The following is a 19,854-nucleotide window of genomic DNA, read 5'->3' as shown; positions in this document are numbered from 1 at the left end:
ATATTATTGACAATTAATATTATGTAACTAACAATAATACATTGTTAGTTACATAATATTCTTGTGTAACTGCAGGTTACAGTCAACTATTAAAATTTTTTCAAATTATGAAATACTTATGAACAAATTTGTTTTGGTTGAAAAAGGGTTGAGCCAGTGGTATGCCAATTGCCAGGACATTTTTAGTTAGGGACACGGCCCTACCTCATTTCATTGAATAAATAATACAGTTATTAATAATATGATATGCAAATATGAAACATATCATTCGAGACTTTATAATCTAGAGATAATGTAAACACTTTAAAGATAAATAGCAAACAAACTATTCACAATTCTTTGCATATCAAAAACATGATTATAGCATATTATAGGAAGTATAAATTATTGATGTGTTGCTCCTTTTATTAGTGGTAAGAGAGCCACTTTATGTTTCTTAGTGATGTAAATTATTTATTATGTACAAGTAGTGACTTTGGAAGAGCCTATTATATTGATTCAAGAATTTCTATTAACATTAATGATAGCTTCATGTAATTATGAAATCAATAATTTTTTTTTTTTTTATAAATGTATACTATATGTCTTGGTTTGGCTTATAAACAAATATGCTAAAATAATTATTCAACTCAAATAACTATTTACAAATTAAAAAAAAAAAACCATATTAAAATGAATAAATGAAAATGATAATTCCAGTAGACAAGGATCAAAAATAGTATTTATACTTTGTAGTCTAATTATATAATTTAAATGATTTATTTGGATACACGCTTTTGTTGTCTTGAACGATATATATCAAATGGTGGTGGTACTAAGTTAATGTCTTCATCGCTGTCATCACCTTTACCAGACAGTCCTCCTATTCTACGTTTTTTCTTATTGGAGCCACCATGTGCTGTATCTTCATTTGCCCATTGCACTGACATAGCAGTGTCAAATAATTTCACATCACAGCCATTCTCAGCTTTAGGCATTGGTGCTATAAAAGACAATATAAATTTATTATTTAGTATTGTAGTTAATACATCAAACATTTTTATAATCATACCAAGTCAAGAAATTATAAATATTTGAGTATAAATTAGTGTAATAAGTAAATGTTACGATAACAAATACCTACAATACATAATGCACGTGTTAAACATGGTATTTATTACAAATTAATAGCTACTAGTTTGATGTTATAATTAGATAATCTCAAGAGGATATCACACTTGCAAAATATGCTAAAAACACACTACATAGAAAATCTGCATTTTATAGAATGAATTTTGAGTAGTTAAGTTTATTAAAATTTAATTATGTAGTAGAGTGAATTTTCTTAATATAATCAAATTTAAAGTTCTGAATATTATTTAAGGAGTTTTGAAGGTTTTTATTGACATTTAATTTTTAAATGACGTTTGAGGATTTCAAAATCGTAATATTTTACATATTTATAACTAACTTTAAAACAAAAACTTCCTACTAGATACACTAAATAATAGTTTAACCTTTAAGTTTCAAAATATTAAATAAGTGAATTTATTCTAATAGAAAGTGCATCAAAACATCACCCATATTTCTTAATGTATTTTTTTAGGTATATTACAAACAATAATATTTAATGAAATAAAGTTATAGAATAAAATATACGTTTTAAACAAATGCATATTATATTGTTGTAATATAATTAAACAAAATACAAATGTATTATTTTTTCAACATACTTGTATGCTCATATTTGTATAAGTACATTGTTCATTATCAAATATTAAAGTATAATAAAAATAATATTAACTCAATTTATTTTTTAACTTTATTTTAAATTAAAATAATTTGTTTCATGCGAACAACATATCGTAATTATTGTTATTATTAAATTTTACTGTTGCAGATTTATAATTTACCAATACTAAACATCCCCTTTTCATTAAATGCACTTTTATTTATATTTTATAAAAACGGTTTTTAGATTTGGGAACAAAAAAAGTATTAACCATAAAATTTTTAAATGCTACTTAAATTATTATGTGCAATACTTAATAAAGTTTTCAAAAATTTAAATTAATTTTTTAGCTATTGCCTACTTATAATTTATAGTATATTACTAATAATAAAATGAATTACAAATTTAGGTTATCTCCTTTCAGAATAATTTCTTATACATAACATATTATTGAATTTAAACATATCCATTAAAGAGATAAGGTATGCTTGGCCTCAAACGTACAAAAGAGCAGTTACTCACTTGCCCACTTTTTAATATTGTTTATTTTAATAATTTAATGTGACCTTCGATGAAAGAATGAAAAACTTGGGTCGTGTGTGTAAAAAGCTGCCAAACTTTTAGACTAATTAATTATTTCAAAGTTAAATAAAATACTTTTAAAATAATAATATATTAAAGAATAACTAGATGGTTACAAATTATAATTTCTTAATTAAAATATTATTCTTAAAAAATGTTCAAGGTTTTTGCTAGCAAACTATTATGTGCTTAAATTAACTAAAAATATTGATAATCATATTAGAAACATTTAGTCTTTTAGAGAGATTTAATTTTTTAACTATATCACTATTAAGGGATTGTTCTAATGATAGTTATACAAATCTGGAAACCACAACCCTTATGATGTAGGTATAATATGGAATCCCTAAACTATATCTACTCTTACTAACCCAAACATGTTCAGCGTAAGTTCTTTAGTTTTATTTCCATATCTTAACAATAAGTATCTACAACATGAATATTTCCCTATTCTACACCATATAAAGCTTAGTAGTTTATCCTATCAAAGAGTGTTTGGCAACTTGTTTAGCAAAATTTTTAGTATTGATGCACCTAAACTTCTATGATAGATCATCCAGATTAACCTTTTATGTTCCTCAATATCAGACTAATAAATTATGGTTGTAACTTATAACAGTTATAACTGAACAAATCTCATCAACAAATTTATCTAGTAAATGTGAACCTATCCAAATATATTCTTCATGACTTCATATGTATAATTTTAAATGTATCTCTTTTTAAAAATTATTTGTAACATTATATTGTAATATATTATGTGGTTATATTTTATTTTTAAGAAGTATAACTTGGGCAACTGCTCATAATGTATGTATCAAAACATAAAATAAAAATTTAAAAAAATGGCTTGCATTAAAGATATACAACTTTTGCATAACTAATTTTTTTTTTATTATTAAACATTTTTTATATAGGTTACAAACCCTGTATAGAATTAATCCATTTTTCAGGCCAACCAATTTAAGAAGTGGGCTAAATCAGTATTTCCCAACCTTTTTGTAATAGTGACCTACAAATTTACCCCTTGTTGGTTATGCGACTCACCCTCATTAAAAAAAAAAATGTGATTGTATAGTATAATTATATATTTATTTATAGGGAAGTTTAGCCAGTCACAACTCATAGGTTGGGAAACACTGGGCTAATCATAATAATAATAAATTTAAAAAACAAAAATGTGTACATCGCATGGTCCAAATGACACTACTGTGTAAAACATAAAAGTATCTGAAAAATCTTGTGGTTAACAAGTAGCAATGGAATAATTTAATTTCATTACATAATAGTGTCAGGTGGATAATCTCAAATCAAATATACTATATAGTATTTTAATATTGAAAAAAAAATATATTAGTAAAAGGACTTACCTTTGTCAGGAAGTATAAGTCTAAGGAATATATCCATAAGCATGTCTACAGATACAAATGGACCATGGAAACAACCAGGTGGTGGTAATACTTGCATTAGCTGGCAAGCAGGTGGTGGCGGCGGAAAGGTTCCTCCTTTAAATAGTTATTTATAATAATTAGAAAATAAACAAATAATTAACTTAAATTACCTGGTACAATATGTTCGCCTGGAAAAGCATTCAATTTAGGTTTATAAGGTACCATTTGAGAAATATCGGGCAGCGGCAATCGCTTTTCATTAGGTCGATTATCTAAGTCATCTAATCCATCAATAACAGCAGATCTTTGTGTAGAATTATGCATTGTTTTAGATACTGTATTAGTAACTTCATTATATCCAATAGATCTTAATTCAGGACTTGTACATGGAAATAGGTTTAAAAACCTATACCTGTCCACAAGTTGTGCTGTTTCTTTTCCTTCAAATTCTACTAGCTAAATTCAAAAAAATGTATGTATTTATATTTAATGTTTTTATTTAATTATTTTAAATTACCTTGCCAAAAACAGCTGATCGCCGTTTTTCTACTTTCAGTATACTTGATAAATCTCCTATATTTGATTCAAATTCAAGGAATCGATTCCAAATATCTCTGAAATTAATACAAATTAAATTAATATGTGTTTACATTATTGTAAATTAAAATTTATTATATAAAAATAGCAATAATTACACAGATTTTTCTGGTTCAAGACTTGTGTTTGATAGAACTCTCTCAAATAATACCCTTGTATTATTATCCTCTATAAAAATATTAGTATAACAAATTAATAAAATATTATCATAACTATATATGAATTAATTACCATTGAGATGAGAAAGATAATCTATGTAACTAATAATATACTGTGGGTTGTCGCAATACTTTTTTAATCCAAGCTCAAAAATACGAAAAGCAATGTTTTTATCTTTACTACAGTAATATTCCATTAAAGCAGCAGAGACATAGACATGGTACTTAGATCTAGGGTCTTCTCTTGCTTTTTTAAAAACGGCTCGTGCGGATTTAATTCCTTCAGCACGGCGAGCAAATTTCATATATTGTACATATGTCTACAAACCATAAAAATATTAAATTAATTATTTAGATGATACAACACAAATTTTAAAATTCATACCAGTGTTGGATCAGTGGTAATTTCATTATCTAAATAACTTTTATAAATACTATGGACTTTTTCATAATTCATACGACCTTCTTCAAAATCAGCATAAGCAAATCGTAATAACATACTTGTATTCAATACAGTACCAATTGCTCTTTCATAAACATTAGCTGCTTCATCGCTATACTGTTTAGCTGCTGATATATCCTAAACACATAAATGTAATTTTAATATTATAAATTTAAATAATTTTCAGATAATTGTTTATTAATGCTTACTCCTTTTTCTGAGAGAATTTTAGAACTTCCATCTAAAAACTGAGCAGCTTCATACCAAAAGTCAGGATGATGAGTCATGCACAATAGCGCTTGATCAAAAGCAAACATAACTCGTCTTGTAATCAGTGCAGTGTCTTCAGTATTCAAAGGGTTTGCTTTTTCCCAAATAATGTATTTTTTCCACAATTCCACCTATTGAAATAAACAATAGTTTTTAAGTATATATATAACAAAATTGGACACTTACTTGTTTCATTTCGTCTAGGCTACCAGTTGGAGGTACACTAGGATAATTCTTATTCAGTCCTCTTATAACTACTTCATACTCTTTGGTGACTCTTCTGGCATTCATATAATCTCTACTTCGTTCAATCATCATCTTATCAGCAATCATAATATTAATACTTTGTTCAAAAGCCAGATATTCTTTCCATAACAATTCAATGTTAATCATAGGATTTACAACACCACGTTGATACACCTATAATAAAAGATTTGAATTTGATTTTTAATACTATGCGATAAAAGAAATAATAATCAAATTAAACTACTTTTCTGATTGCTGTTATTTTTTGATTTTCAGCATATGAGCCAACTGCTTCAACACTACTTAAAAACGTTATATAATCTTGCCAAATGTTATGTGAATGTATATCCATGCCAATTTTTTCTAATGCAAAATCGTATGCTTGAGCCATTTTTTCTCTATAATATATTTTAAAAGAAGTTATTTAATGCAAATTTAGTATTTTCTTTTATTGTGAGGACTCAGATTTTATTTTATTTTTTTTTTTTGGGGGGCATTTTTGACATTTTTTAATTTTGACCTTTTTCTTGTATAATGACTAAAAAGTTTGACTAAATTGAAATATAAATATAGTATATATAGACTATAGTATGAATGTATAATACATAGTGAAATACAAATGTAATTTGTCAAATTTAAGTTTTTATATTACATATTAAATACGCATATTTTCTTTTTACTAAATGTTATTATTTATTTATTTCATTAATACATAATTTGTTTTCTTTGGAAAATATAAAATGATTTAATGTAAATGTTTGTTTAAATTCATTTTTTGAGTGGGAAATTTTTAGCGCTTTTAAGTCATAAATTTTTTTTCTGAAAAGATATTTTTAGAGTGTTTAGGGAATTTAAATCTGAGTCCTAGTTACCATATTACAAAAAAATAAACAAATAACCTGATGTTAATTTTTGTCATGTTCAATTGTGTTAATTACTTGTTATTTGTTATATACAAATGTATAAAATTAAAAAAAAATATTTTACATTTTAAAATAATTATTTATATAAAATAGTAGATACAAATATATTTTAAAACAATAATTAACTGGTAATATAAAAATTATACTTATTAATATAATAAATTTATTGTTATATGGCATATTATTATATTTATTAAATTAAAATAATTATGAATAGTTATTTTATGAGAGATTATGTTTTTTAAAAGATTTCATCATTGATTATTTGAGTTAAAAATAAGTATACTTAATCTTATTAAAAATTTTTTTACCAGATTGGAAATGCATTATATTATAGCTTTTATAAAGTTACATAACAAATTGACAAATATGTTTTATTTAAAGATATTATTCTACCCAATTAAAAATATATTTTTTTTAATAACAATTATTTTTATGATAAAGTACAGTACAATAAGTAAATTTGAGTTATTTATTTTCCTTAAGTATAAATACAGAAAAATATCATAAATTTAAATATAAAGTAAAATTATTTACTTGTAAGTTGGTAAAAGCGCTTTGGTTTCTTTAACATAAGCTAGATAAAGTTTCCACAGTTCAATGTTAAGTACTTTGACGAGACAACGCTGAAAGAGCTGATGAATATATGTTGAGATTAATAAAAACAAATAGGTAGTTAAAATATGTGTGTCAGATATAACATTACTATACCTTCTCGACTTTTTCAAAGTTCCGACCACGCATCTAAAACACAAAAATATAATAAGTATTGACAACAGCAATATCAAAAACTATACAAAACAGTATTCCAATCTAAGTCCTTTTTTTATAAACAATAAATATTATTATACATACTTCCATTTCGATATAATACTTCCAGTATCGACCAGAAGTTGGAAACGTAGTAACAAGTTTTTCAAAAAACGAACGTACATCGTTGATCCATCGAGTCTGCGCTTCACGCAACAGTATAGCCCATGACTCTACGTCCCATGGATTTTCATTGACCGAATCCTGTGCCTCTTCCAATTTTTCATTACCCCAGTTCTGTAACATCGTATACGACCGTCATGTTTAATGTATATCACACTAAAATCACACTTACCACTGGCGGATATTCTTCGACGGCTGTTTCCATTTTAACGCAGTATACAGTATAATCTTAGCCTCACAAAAGGAACATTGTTTGCACCTAACGAGCCGAGTTTCGAACTTTTAAACGTTCGAAACTTCGGAAACTGGATTTTGTATTTGTAAACGTTATTATCACAAATTCATAGTATGATAGCCGGCAAATTGGCATTTGCTTTTCAGCGGTGAGCAAATCATTGATCATGTCTTGATTTGTGGTAATAACCACAGTGTTGTAGATAGGTTTGATAGTGGTAACAACCGCAGTGTTTGAATAAAGTCTGATAACATAATAATATATTAATATTATTATATTATCATTATTAATGAATCGCCGTTATCAGGCACCACCAGAATAATATATTTTCATTTAATCAATTATTAAAAAATTAATGTTTTCATATTTCATTATTCTTCACTCTTCTGTTTTTTTTACATCGTCAACGTTAAGTGCTGGGACGGTGGTTTTCCGTGAACACCATTAAAACTTTTGTGTTTTGGCTCATCTGTCAACACGATCGTTATTAAACGGTTGGTGGGTTGAGAAATGAAATGATAGATTTTAGCTATTGAGCCCGTTCACAATTGACTTCATAAAGAAAACTATGGCTGAGTTCATTAGAGGAGGTCCAGGTGTGGTGTTGCGCGATAAGGTACATGCTACACTAAGTCTTAACAGTGAAGACAGCCAGGACATACTCGATCAAGACTTTGATCCATTCATAGAACAAGACGAACTGGATGGTAGGAATAATGTATCGTTATTACAAGCACCACCTGAAAATCATTGGTATCATGGTCGGTTGAGTCGTTATGCAGCAGAAGAACGATTGTGGCAGACATCAGAAATGGGTAGTTACCTGGTGCGCGAAAGTGATCGTAAACCAGGCTCATATGTATTATCCTATCTGGGACGTACTGGTATCAATCACTTTAGAGTGACAGCTGTATGTGGCGATTTCTACATTGGTGGTCGACAGTTTGATAGTTTGTCTGATTTAATTGGTTATTATACAAATTGTTCAGACTTATTGAAAAGAGAAAGACTTGCATATCCAGTAGCGCCTCCTGAACCGGTCAATGATAAAAAACGTGTTGTAGCAATTTTACCTTACACTAAAATGCCAGATACAGATGAACTAACATTTCAAAAAGGTGACATATTCTTTGTACACAATGACATGGGAGATGGATGGCTATGGGTAACTGCTCATAGAACAGGTGAACAAGGAATGATTTTTAGAGACTTGGTAAGTTATATATTAATTTATCATTAATATTATTACTTAGGGCTTATAATATAAAATGAATGGATAATTTAGTATTCATGTAACATATTTGTGAGTAATTACTAATTTTTGTATAATCTAATTTAACTACCTAGTTCAAAATATTTCACAACTATATAAATGGGTTATAAGCAGGGTCGGATTGGTCTGGCGAGCTACCAAGAAAAACTCGTTAAGCCGCTTAAAATATGGGCTGAATTTGAGCGTTTGGTCGTATTTATTTTTATTTTTGTGATAAATCATTACAAACATTGGTAGAAAATATAATTTATTTTAATTATTTTAATCATACAGTAGTTGTAGCTGTAATTAAACTCCTAAAACTCGGTAGGCCGATAGCTCGTCAATCCGGCAGTGGTTATAAATTCTAATTTTTCATGTAAATCCACAGTGATTATTTGAATGATTAATTCAGACACAACTCTCCGGGGGGCTGCAAAAGATTTGTGAAATTTCCGTAATAATAAACGCATTCTGTATTGTATAAAATTCAGTATATTTATATATCACATACACGCAGCAACAATCAAAACGTACACAATAAATTTTTAATGTTAATATCAATATTAGCCTATAGGTATTTGTTGTTTGTTTTTAACTTTTTGTTACTCTAAACATGACTATGAAAATTATTTTTATGGAGTTGACCAAAATGGGGGGCCTGGCCTGAAAAGTTTGAGAACCTCTGGATTAATTTATTTAATTCAATAGACATTTTAATTTTATTACAAACTTCTTTTTTTTAATATGTACCTACAAAAATAGTTAATTGATAAATTTAATTAATTATAACTTTAATTGTAACTTATGTTACTTATAAAATTTCAAATGTGAAAAATTAGATGAATGAAAAATAGTATGACTGATCTTATTATTTGTTAAAGCTTATAGATAAATATTTATTTAAATATATATTACGGTATACGTACAAAACGAACATTAAACAGTTGATATTAATTTACAACAAATATTTCTTATTTGTTTTAAGTGGTATCTAACTATTAAATATAAAAATTAAATTTTCAGGTTGATCATTTAGACGAAAACATAGATCCAAATACAGTTTTTGATTGGTTTCATCCAGGCGTAACAAAAAATGAAGCTGTAGACATGTTAGTCAAATCTGGTCCTGGAAGTTTTTTAGTCAGACCAAGTGATAATTCTCCGGGTGATTATTCATTATTCTTTCATGTCAACAATCAAATCCAAAGGTTTCGAATTGAGAAGAAAGGTGTTCGTTATTTAATGGGTGGTCGTACATTTGAATGTTTAGATGCTGTTATAAATAGATATCGTAAAGAACAGATAGTTGAGGGACACACTCTTGTAATGCCTGTATGTCGAAACTCTAATGAATTATTGGAATTACCAATCAAACAAAAAGAAGTACAGCAAGCTGAAAAAATATATGCAACACTTAGGGAATGCCGAGAACAGGTGGGGATCAAAAAAGTAAAAGGAATAAAAATGCAAGGATATATGTTTAAGAAAAGTGATAAGAATAAGAAATGGAAATCATTATACTTTGTCTTATTAATTGATGGAGTTGATACTCATTTATGTTTTTATGATAATCCTAAAAGAACTAAACCTAAAGGTTTGATAGAATTGAGTTGTGCCTACTTATATCCAGTTCATGAAAGTGTGTTTGATAGGCCCAATTGTTTCCAATTAGTTGAAAGAGCTCTACCATGTTTGGCTACCATAACTTATTTATCTGTGTCATCACAAGATTTATTTCAAGAATGGCTTTCCTCTTTAAGAATGTATTGTGTGACTCAATTGTCAAGAGTTCCAAAAGCACAAAAATTACGTGAATTACGTTGTTTACAACTGCACATTCTGGATGCCCATCGTTTACCATTCAAACTTGTACCAAACCCATTTTGTATAATATCTCTGAATCAAGTAAAAGTAGCCAGAACTCGAGCTAAGAGTGGGCCTGATCCTGTATTTGATGAAGAATTTACTTTAGATGATGTACCTCCTGATGTATTGACATTCACTGTAAGCATTTACAATAAAGGAAAACGATCTAAGGATACTGAGGTAGCTGAGTTGACTGTAGACTTGAATACATTAAACAATGGAGCTGAAGTTGAAGACTGGTATCCTTTAAGTGGTATAACACCTATTGGGGAATGGGGTTCTTTGCGGTTGCGTACTAGATACTTGCATGATCTCATCATGCCAACCGAAGAATATTCACCAATGCAACAGCTAATTCTTGATCCAGATTTAGAATCTGTAAGAGCATTAGCAGATCTATGCCACCAAGATCGCATGCCTTTGGCTACATCTTTAATGGGAATTTTCCGGCATGAGAAAAAAGAAGCTGATCTATTAAGAAGTTTAAATGATGTGGAGATAATGAAAGAAGATGAAACTACTACATTATTTAGGGCTGCATCATTAACTACAACTTTAATGGACCTTTATATGAAATCGGTTTGTTCAGATTTTTTAAAATCCGCAATCCAACAAACTGTTTTTAAACTATTGGAGAGTAAACAATCATGTGAACTTAACCCATGTAAAATGGAATCCCCAGACGATGCTTGTGACAATGCCGAGTTTCTTTTGTTAGTATTAGATGAGATCACTCAATCCATATTTATGTCAGCCGATGCTTGTCCTCGTACTTTACGATATATATGTGGATGTCTACAGAGAATGGTAATGAATAAGTGGCCATATGAAAGACTAGTTAGGACCCGGGTAGTTTCTGGTTTCATATTTTTACGACTCCTGTGCCCAGCAATCTTAAACCCTAGACAGTTCAATTTAATTCCAGAACCTCCACCACCCATGGCAGCTAGATCTCTAATTATGGTAGCAAAATGCTTGCAAAACTTAGCCAACTTGGTAGAGTTTGGTGGCAAAGAGCCTTATATGGAAGTTGTGAATCCATTTATACTGAAGAACAAAGAAAGGATGATTGTCTTTTTAGACCAGTTATCCAATGTTATTGAAAAACCAGAATCAGAGGGAGAGAAAATCAAGGGTGATCCTGCTCGTAATTTAGGCACCTTACATCACATTTGTAAGACACATTTAATTGAACTACAAAATCTTAGTAAAAGTCAACCATCATTGAAAAAATTGGTCACAGTCACAGAGATGTTAAACAAACATAAACAAAAATATTTAGAAATGATTACTTAAACTGTGTATTTATAAAAATACAATTGATGAATGAAATGGATATTTCTAATTGCAAATTCATCCATGACTTACAAAGTTAATTTGCTGAGGCATTTCTCAAAGTTTTAGTTAAGTTATTAATATTAATACTTAATAGTTTTTCAAAATTGTATATCCACAAAACTTGTGTTCTAAATGATGAGAGATAATATTGTTAATAACAAAAATCGTCTCATTAAAACAAAAACTATATATAAATTTATATTTATTTTGATTGTTTTATGTTATTTATAATGTTATTTTACTGCTTAATGCTTTTCTCAATGTATCAATGACGGTATACACCAAAATCGACTGGTAAACTTTGACTGAGTTTATAATTATTAAAATTAATTATTTTCTTCTTTAAATTCTGTCGATTTCAATGTAGAGTTTCATGGACGTGCCAAAACTTTTTACATTATTTATAGTGATATAAAAACGTATATTATAATAATATGTTAGATAAAATAATTTTTATTTGATTCATATTAACTTTTAAATATTTTTCTACATTTTGTATTCATACATTAAAATATCATTAAATATTATGTGTATTGATAATAAAATATTTCCAATGTGTACACTAACATTTTTTTTTTTTTTTTATCACAGTTTTGTTAAATTATTGTATATATTGTGATACACGACTAATATCAAAATATGTAAATTAAATATTAATATTATATTGTTAAAATAGTGCAGCTATTATTTGGTTATTTGAAATCTTAGCAATTATAACATACCTAATAATGTGAGAAGAATTATTTTTTAAATATAACAAAATTTGATTTTATGTTTGCTTTATTATAAAATAAATAAATAAAAAAAAATGCACTTATAGTAGTTCATATCGAAAAAATTAATCAAAATATGTTTAAAAAATTTATATTTAATTCTACATTATGTTCTAGTATTCAGTTGTCCTTAGTGTGATATTAATTATCTGATAAATAACTTAAACATAATATTGTCATCTGAGAGAAACATATCAACATAATGTTTAAAAAATAATTGATTAGTAATTGTTATATTGAGTTTCAATGATAACAATATTTATGGTTTCCATGCACTTTTTATTACACTTATTATGTCCATCTTTAGCATTAGACATTAATTATATAGTATACAAATGACACAAATATTTCAACTTTTTAGACATTCATGATTCATCAGTCATCACTATTATATTAAATGTTAACATTAGTGACTAGTCTCATTATTATTTCTTATTCAATTTTTATTAATAGATTAAAATTAGTCATATTTAAGTAAATTTTGTTAATTAAAAATACAAATAATACTGATATTACTCTGAAATCTGAAGTATATCTATAGTATAACTTTAAAATTAAACAAATTCACCCATGAAAAATTTGTCCATAATTGATTGATGACATTTTGTTTTAAAATAATAAATTATAATATAATGAAGAATTATTTTTTAAACTATTGTTGTCAATAATGTTGACGATTTTACATCCATTATCAGAAAACATACAATTTATAAAATTATATAATTTTAATGTAACTTCATTAATTTATATTTATATTTAATAATTAATAGTAATACCAATTTAATCTTGAATTATCTACAGACTATAAAATTGTCAGAGGTTAAAAAAAATATTTATTTATAATGACTGTTTTAATAATATGACTTCAAAATTTTGACTAACACAAAATCAATTTGCTAAAAAATATGGTTTATAGTAGGTGTACGTATATATGTTCAATGAAGACTATAATGGATGTATTAAATATGATTTCAACTATTAGTTGTATGAGATGAAAAACAATTTTAAGTAAAAACAGTCTAACTTTTTTAGTAATCATGGTACCTAACCAATAAATTATTTTAATACTATAAATATTTAAACAAATATTTAAATTATTAATTTTTTTCTTTATAAATACAAATTTTCTAGTAGTAAAAATGATCCATTTATTAATTTCAAGAAAAAAAATTGAATCTTATCTGTAGATTGAAAGTAAAAATAAAAATGTATTGTAAAATCATAACCTTCATTATCCCACACTTAATATTAATCAGTTATAATCAGTACCTATATTTTTATTGAAACAATGATTAACAATAAGAGTCAAATACTTGGAAAGTAACCACTTATACAGGATTTTTATCATATTTAGAAACATACAAAAATTACCGGTCATTTATATAAATAACAAAAATATTTTTCAGTATCAAAATATTATTTTTTAATTGTATTGGAATGTATTCAAGTATAAACAATAATGCATATTAAAAATAAAACAATGATAAATAAAATGATAAATGTAAGAATTATAAATTAATAATAAATGTAAGATTATAATATTATAAAAACTGTGTAAACCGTAATCTAGTACAAGCTTATATCATAATTTAAAATCCACAAAAAAATTATATTTAAATATTTCACTATGAAAGGATCACAATAATTATTAAAAAATAAATCAATGATTATATGCAATAATACTAATAAAAAAATGAATTAAAACTAACATAGAAACTGTAACACAAAATATTATTAAAATAGTAAAATTAAATATCATATCAGATGATTATATAGCCTAATACATTGTACTCGTTTTAGATGAACCACTAAAAATTAAAACAAAAGCAGAGTATTAACTCGTGCTAGGATGGGTGTATTCAAATATATTTTTAACATTGTAAATTAACACAGAATAAAGTCTGTTAGTGGTTGCTCATAAAAACTGTCTATAAATATATCTAGGTGTTTTGTCAATGGCTTTAATTATTTCATGACCAATGGCTGTACCCATTGGCGGAGGAACTGCATTACCAATCTGTCTATGTTTGTTGAGGATTGGTCCATTAAATATGAAAGAATCTTTAAAACCTTGTGAACGGGCGCACTCTCGTACACTGACCACACGGTGTTGCTCAGGATGAAGTACTCTACCTTGTTTTCCCATTGGCTCAGGATTAGTAATAGTTGTTGAACAAAAACCTGACCATGCTAGACGACCATATAAGCCAGCCCAGTTATTATGTCTATTACCAGTATGCGGTAAACACCAAGGAATAATTGTATTGTTTTGACGGTCTTGCGGATCACATTTTTCACCAGTTGCACATTGGCAAACACCACGTAACTCACCATTTGGACCATAACCATTTTTTATATCATTGTGAGTATACAAAAGTTTATTGGTATAACTTCCATCAGATAATTTCACTTTTGAATTGGGTAAATCTCTCCAGTCACTTCCTTCACCTACTGGTATCAATTCCATTCTAGCTTGAACCAAAGGTGACATATCCTTGCATATATGATCACTCAGTATAGATTCTGCATATCGGTTGTCTGGATATCTTAGTAATTTTTGTAAATGAGTAATGGGCTTAGATTTGTAAATGATATCTTCCTCATTAGCCCCATTTGGTATTTCGGGTAAATCAGACCAAGCATCATATACTGTGACGGTTCTCATAGGAGCTGACTCTTCATACTTGCAATTAGTTTTGAATTTTTTATCACCAATTTGAATAGTTAAACTTGAACTTCTTCTATTGAAGACATGTATAGGCTCAGGATACAGAGGCAATGTTTCACCAGGAGCTGCTGCCATGATAATTAACCTCCTTCTAGTTTGAGGTACACCAAAGTTACCAGCTTGTAAAATACCAAATGTACACTGGTAGCCCATACGTGTTATACATCGAAGTGTTAATTTAAGAACCATACTTCTTTTAAACGATACAAAATTTCTAACATTTTCCATGACAAAATATTTTGGACGATAGAAATCAATATATGATAAAAATGAAACAATCAAAGAGTTCTTGAACAATGAATATTGACCAGAATTGAACCTATTCATTCCACTAAAACCTTGACAAGGAGGACCTCCACAAATGAAGTCAACTTCACCCTTTTGTGGTATGTTCTGATTTTTGCTATTCGTCTTTTCTCCGGACATTGCTAATTTCAATAAATGATTACAATCTTCAACAAACACAGTTGACTCTGGGTTATTTAATTTAAACGCACCTGCAGCTTGTTCATCACACTCAATAGCCCAATTACTTATAACTAGACCACTATCTTCTAAGCCTCTTGACAAACCACCGCAACCAGCAAATATATCAAGTCCTCTGAGTGGTTTGATTTTCTTATATGATGGTATATACTGTAATTTATCTTCATCCACATATTGATATTTATAGTTAACATAAACTTCTTTGCCAGTTAGTTTAGCTTCACTTGGAAGTTCATGTTCCGAAATAATAGAACCAAACATGAAATCATATTTTTTTGTGAAATAAAATCGATCAGGTCCACTTGAAGACCACATAAGTGGATTTTGAATATTGGAAATAAAAGAAACATAACATTTACCACGTATGTTTTGATACGTAACTCTAAATTCTTCTTCTGACCAAAATAACATATTCATATCTGAATTTTTGGCATAATCTGCTATAGGAATTTGTTCAGCTCTATACATACGTCTTACAATCATTTTGATATTTTTCCTATCCCAATTAACAAAATATATCGCCAATATTTCTGCAATTTCAAATGGATCTGGAGTGGTTTCATTTGAACCACGCATTGTATTTTCCAATGACTTACGATAATACTCAGGATATTTAGTTTCATCAATTATTTTTTGTTCTTGATTATTTACATTTTTATTTGTCTCTATATGCTCAAATGGTTCTTCGCCAATCATGTTTGATCTTGAAGCTGTTTTGAATATTTCAGGTTGTAGATATACAAAACTACCAACTTTATACTCTTCATCATTTAATTTAAATTTATAAAAATATGAAATATTTTTGTCTTCTTCAATAAACTCATATAATTCAGGTTCTTTTGATTTTTGTTCTAAGGCAAAATCTTCACAATTACTACAATAACCTTCCTTAATAACAGTATTTGGTTCTATAGGTTTTAGATACTCGAATCGTCCAAATTCATCATCATATTGAAGTTGATAAAAAAATGAGTTTTTATTATTGCGGTTAACAGGTTCTAAGAGATCTTGTAATTTTGAATTACCAAGTTGAAACCAATTATTTCTAGGTATTTTTTGTACAACATCTATAATTTTGATTACATTTTTAATATCAATGTTTGTACAATTTTTGAGAGCAAATATTTCTTGAGGATCTGCTGTTTCACCTAGTACAGTTTCATAACTATGCATAAAGAGTTGAACATGTGCTTTATTTTTAAACTTTGTCTTGAAAAAATATTCTATGCGTCCTATTAAAGGTATTGTTGAAACATTGTTTTTCACAACAATAAACATTTTTTCACACAATATTTGGTCTCTCCATAACACTTGATTAACATTAACATGTATGTCAGATATTTCTTTTTTTACTTTAGTGTTGCAAACATCATCAAACATAGTTTTAACAAGTTTATTCACGTTTCCTTCGTTTTCTTTATCATCAATATCTAATTGAGCTGCAAACATATTTTCAAACACATCTTTTACTAACTCTGTAGTAGTCGCTTTGCTGAACTCTCGTTTATTAATATCAGTTTTCACATATTGATTTCTTTGTCCTGCTCTTCTAGACGGTCCTTTGACAGGTTTTGCAGCTCCTGAAAGTTGGGTCAATGTTTCAATACATTGAGTTTCTGCTAAAGGTAAATGATAAGTGTCATTTAAATCATATTCTAATACTTGATTGAGGACAAATTGAGCATGAGAAATCAGATCTTCTTCAGTAAATTTATTGCCTGTTGCTGGGTTTACAGAGTCTATCACACAATTTAAAATATCTTCATAAGTTGGATCATCGTATTCACTACTTAAAATATTTTTAATTACTTCTCTACTTAAATGTATTTTTTCAGTTACTGATGTCATGTATTTTTTATACTTAGGATGTGGTTCAATTAACAAATAATCCGCATATTCAGTGTTTATACCTATTAATGCCTGAGTACCACCATCGTATGACGATAACCACCATTCCAATATTGGTCCCAACGCCATAGCAGGTATTCCATCTTCAACACCAGGACTATTGTTGTAAATCGGTTTTACATAGCCAGTCATGAATATTGTGACATTTCTCTCCATCACCCCTGAATCTATTGAGCACATGTGCCCATTTTCATCATAAATGCTGTAATTTGTTAAGTTGTGTTGTACTACATCATCATTATCAGTATAAATATTAGCTAAAATCTCATTTGTTAACACAATACACTCTGGTTCAGCATCTGAAGGAATATTTACATCTTCTGTCTTTGTTTTATTACAAAACTTGCAGCGTACCTTAGAATTGGTTATTGGGATATCTGTCTGAATTTCATCATAATCAGAAGGAAAATCGTTCTCTTCTTCTGTAATTGATGGTTCTTCCAATTTGCGTTTAACGCCTTTTGGTTCTGGGTCCCCACTTGTACCGCCTGCCATGTGCTCGACCTTTATGTGATTATCAAATCTAATGAAATAAATAAAAATATTTATTACGAATAATGGTCATATTATTATGGTAATGTAGTCGTAAAATTACGATTAATATTATTGGTATGCTTACCGGTACTAGTTATTGTCCTATACACTAAAAATCATCACCAACAAATTAATAGGATGAATAGCAAATGGTAATTCCAAGTTCCGCCAGACCGTTTCACTACGGTTCCACAGGACGTGTTAAATTACAGTACTGCAATGATAAACTATTATGATTTCCGGCCACTGTTCCAAAAAAAATGGCGCGAAAATATCATTTGTGTTATCAATAAAACTTGATATAATCACTTTATATTTATGACGGAGCCACAGCTGGTATAGATAATAAAGAATTCTTTATTATCTATGGCCACAGCTCTATATTTTAGAAGCGCGACTGGCCCGTAAAAAAATGGGAAATTAGTTTTCAGGAAAATTAATGTGAGAACGATATTTTTTAAGAAACATATTTAAAACACCAACGTGAAAAAAAAACGAAAATATCCTTAGACTTGCTATGCAACACCGCCTCAAGTTGGTTACTAGGTAACCACCATATAACCATGCGTATAACCACAGAACAATAACCTGTTATACTCACTCTTATGCACAGATATAGAAAATTCGATTTTATATATCTGTGCTCCACGGTCTAAGATATACTATAGTATATGTATAGTGCTGTGCTCTTATGAGTTATTTTACTCATCTATTTTATTTTATTTTTCGGACAAGTGCTTACTGCTTATCACTCTGTTACCGAATCGAGACAGACGAGTTACCGTAATATTGTATTTTCCCGATTAGTACCATTCCGTAAAAATATTTTCCATGCATCCTAGTCCCGTAAAAAAAGTAACCCGAGAAAATCTATACTAGAAAATAACGGATCCTTCCAAATATTAATCCCAAAAGATATTATTGTCCCTTCTACCTACCTAACCACGGACGGCTAGTGATGAGAAACCTTGTCTACCCGGTTGCATTTCGGTATAATCTAGGCGCCCAGCATTACCATTAAATTTTGTGATGTCTACTTCTATTTTCCAACCACAAGATAGCGCAAAGATATTGCTCCAAAAATATTTTCTTGTTCTGTCTTCGGTACGCACTATATGCACATCATAGGATTTTTCAGTTTTCCGTAAACCCAGAGGACTGTTTTCCGTTAGACGCATAACGCCCGTAACGGATATCCGTCTGTAGTTTTTAATTTTTTTTGCCATGTTCCGGAAAGAGTCGAAGGACTTAACCTTCATATTTCGAAAGTCAGAAAAATTTACTATTCGACAGGGCACTATTTTTTCGCTAAGTTCCGGACAATGTCTACAGAAACCTAACTCAAATGTAAAAATACCGCAACCGCACACCCTGCCCCCCCCCAAATGACGCCACTGTAATCACAATGAGAACCATCGAGGCCGGTTTGATTTTGCAATCAATCTATCGATCGTGATATCATTATTATCTTGCATGAT

General features: G+C 28.5%; 3 protein-coding genes across 3 annotated transcripts; 1 reads left to right on the top strand and 2 right to left on the bottom strand.

The window, feature by feature from the left end:
• Positions 1-667: 667 nt before the first annotated feature.
• LOC113551886 (protein suppressor of forked) lies at positions 668-7,583 on the bottom strand. Its single transcript, XM_026954437.1, has 14 exons — positions 7,426-7,583; positions 7,176-7,367; positions 7,032-7,064; positions 6,858-6,955; positions 5,642-5,795; positions 5,338-5,571; positions 5,091-5,282; positions 4,825-5,019; positions 4,513-4,759; positions 4,380-4,449; positions 4,202-4,298; positions 3,855-4,140; positions 3,664-3,798; positions 668-982 (listed from the first exon to the last, which is right to left on the bottom strand). Exons 1-14 carry the CDS (start codon positions 7,456-7,458, stop codon positions 759-761), a joined length of 2,190 nt encoding a protein of 729 aa, XP_026810238.1. The 5' UTR covers positions 7,459-7,583; the 3' UTR covers positions 668-758.
• A 225-nt stretch (positions 7,584-7,808) lies between these two features.
• On the top strand, positions 7,809-12,371 carry LOC113554318 (ras GTPase-activating protein 1). Its single transcript, XM_026958105.1, has 2 exons — positions 7,809-8,701; positions 9,767-12,371. Exons 1-2 carry the CDS (start codon positions 8,057-8,059, stop codon positions 11,903-11,905), a joined length of 2,784 nt encoding a protein of 927 aa, XP_026813906.1. The 5' UTR covers positions 7,809-8,056; the 3' UTR covers positions 11,906-12,371.
• Positions 12,372-14,372: 2,001 nt separating this feature from the next.
• Positions 14,373-18,623, bottom strand: LOC113553426 (DNA (cytosine-5)-methyltransferase 1-like). Its single transcript, XM_026956753.1, has 2 exons — positions 18,462-18,623; positions 14,373-18,365 (listed from the first exon to the last, which is right to left on the bottom strand). The coding sequence occupies exon 2, from the start codon at positions 18,335-18,337 to the stop codon at positions 14,636-14,638; it is 3,702 nt and encodes a 1,233-aa protein (XP_026812554.1). The 5' UTR covers positions 18,338-18,365; positions 18,462-18,623; the 3' UTR covers positions 14,373-14,635.
• Positions 18,624-19,854: the final 1,231 nt, after the last annotated feature.

Source organism: Rhopalosiphum maidis, chromosome 2 (genome assembly GCF_003676215.2).
Source record: "Rhopalosiphum maidis isolate BTI-1 chromosome 2, ASM367621v3, whole genome shotgun sequence".
Taxonomy (NCBI): domain Eukaryota; kingdom Metazoa; phylum Arthropoda; class Insecta; order Hemiptera; family Aphididae; genus Rhopalosiphum; species Rhopalosiphum maidis.
The sequence above is the reverse complement of the archived record's forward strand: the minus strand, read 5'-3'. Positions and strand labels throughout refer to the sequence as shown.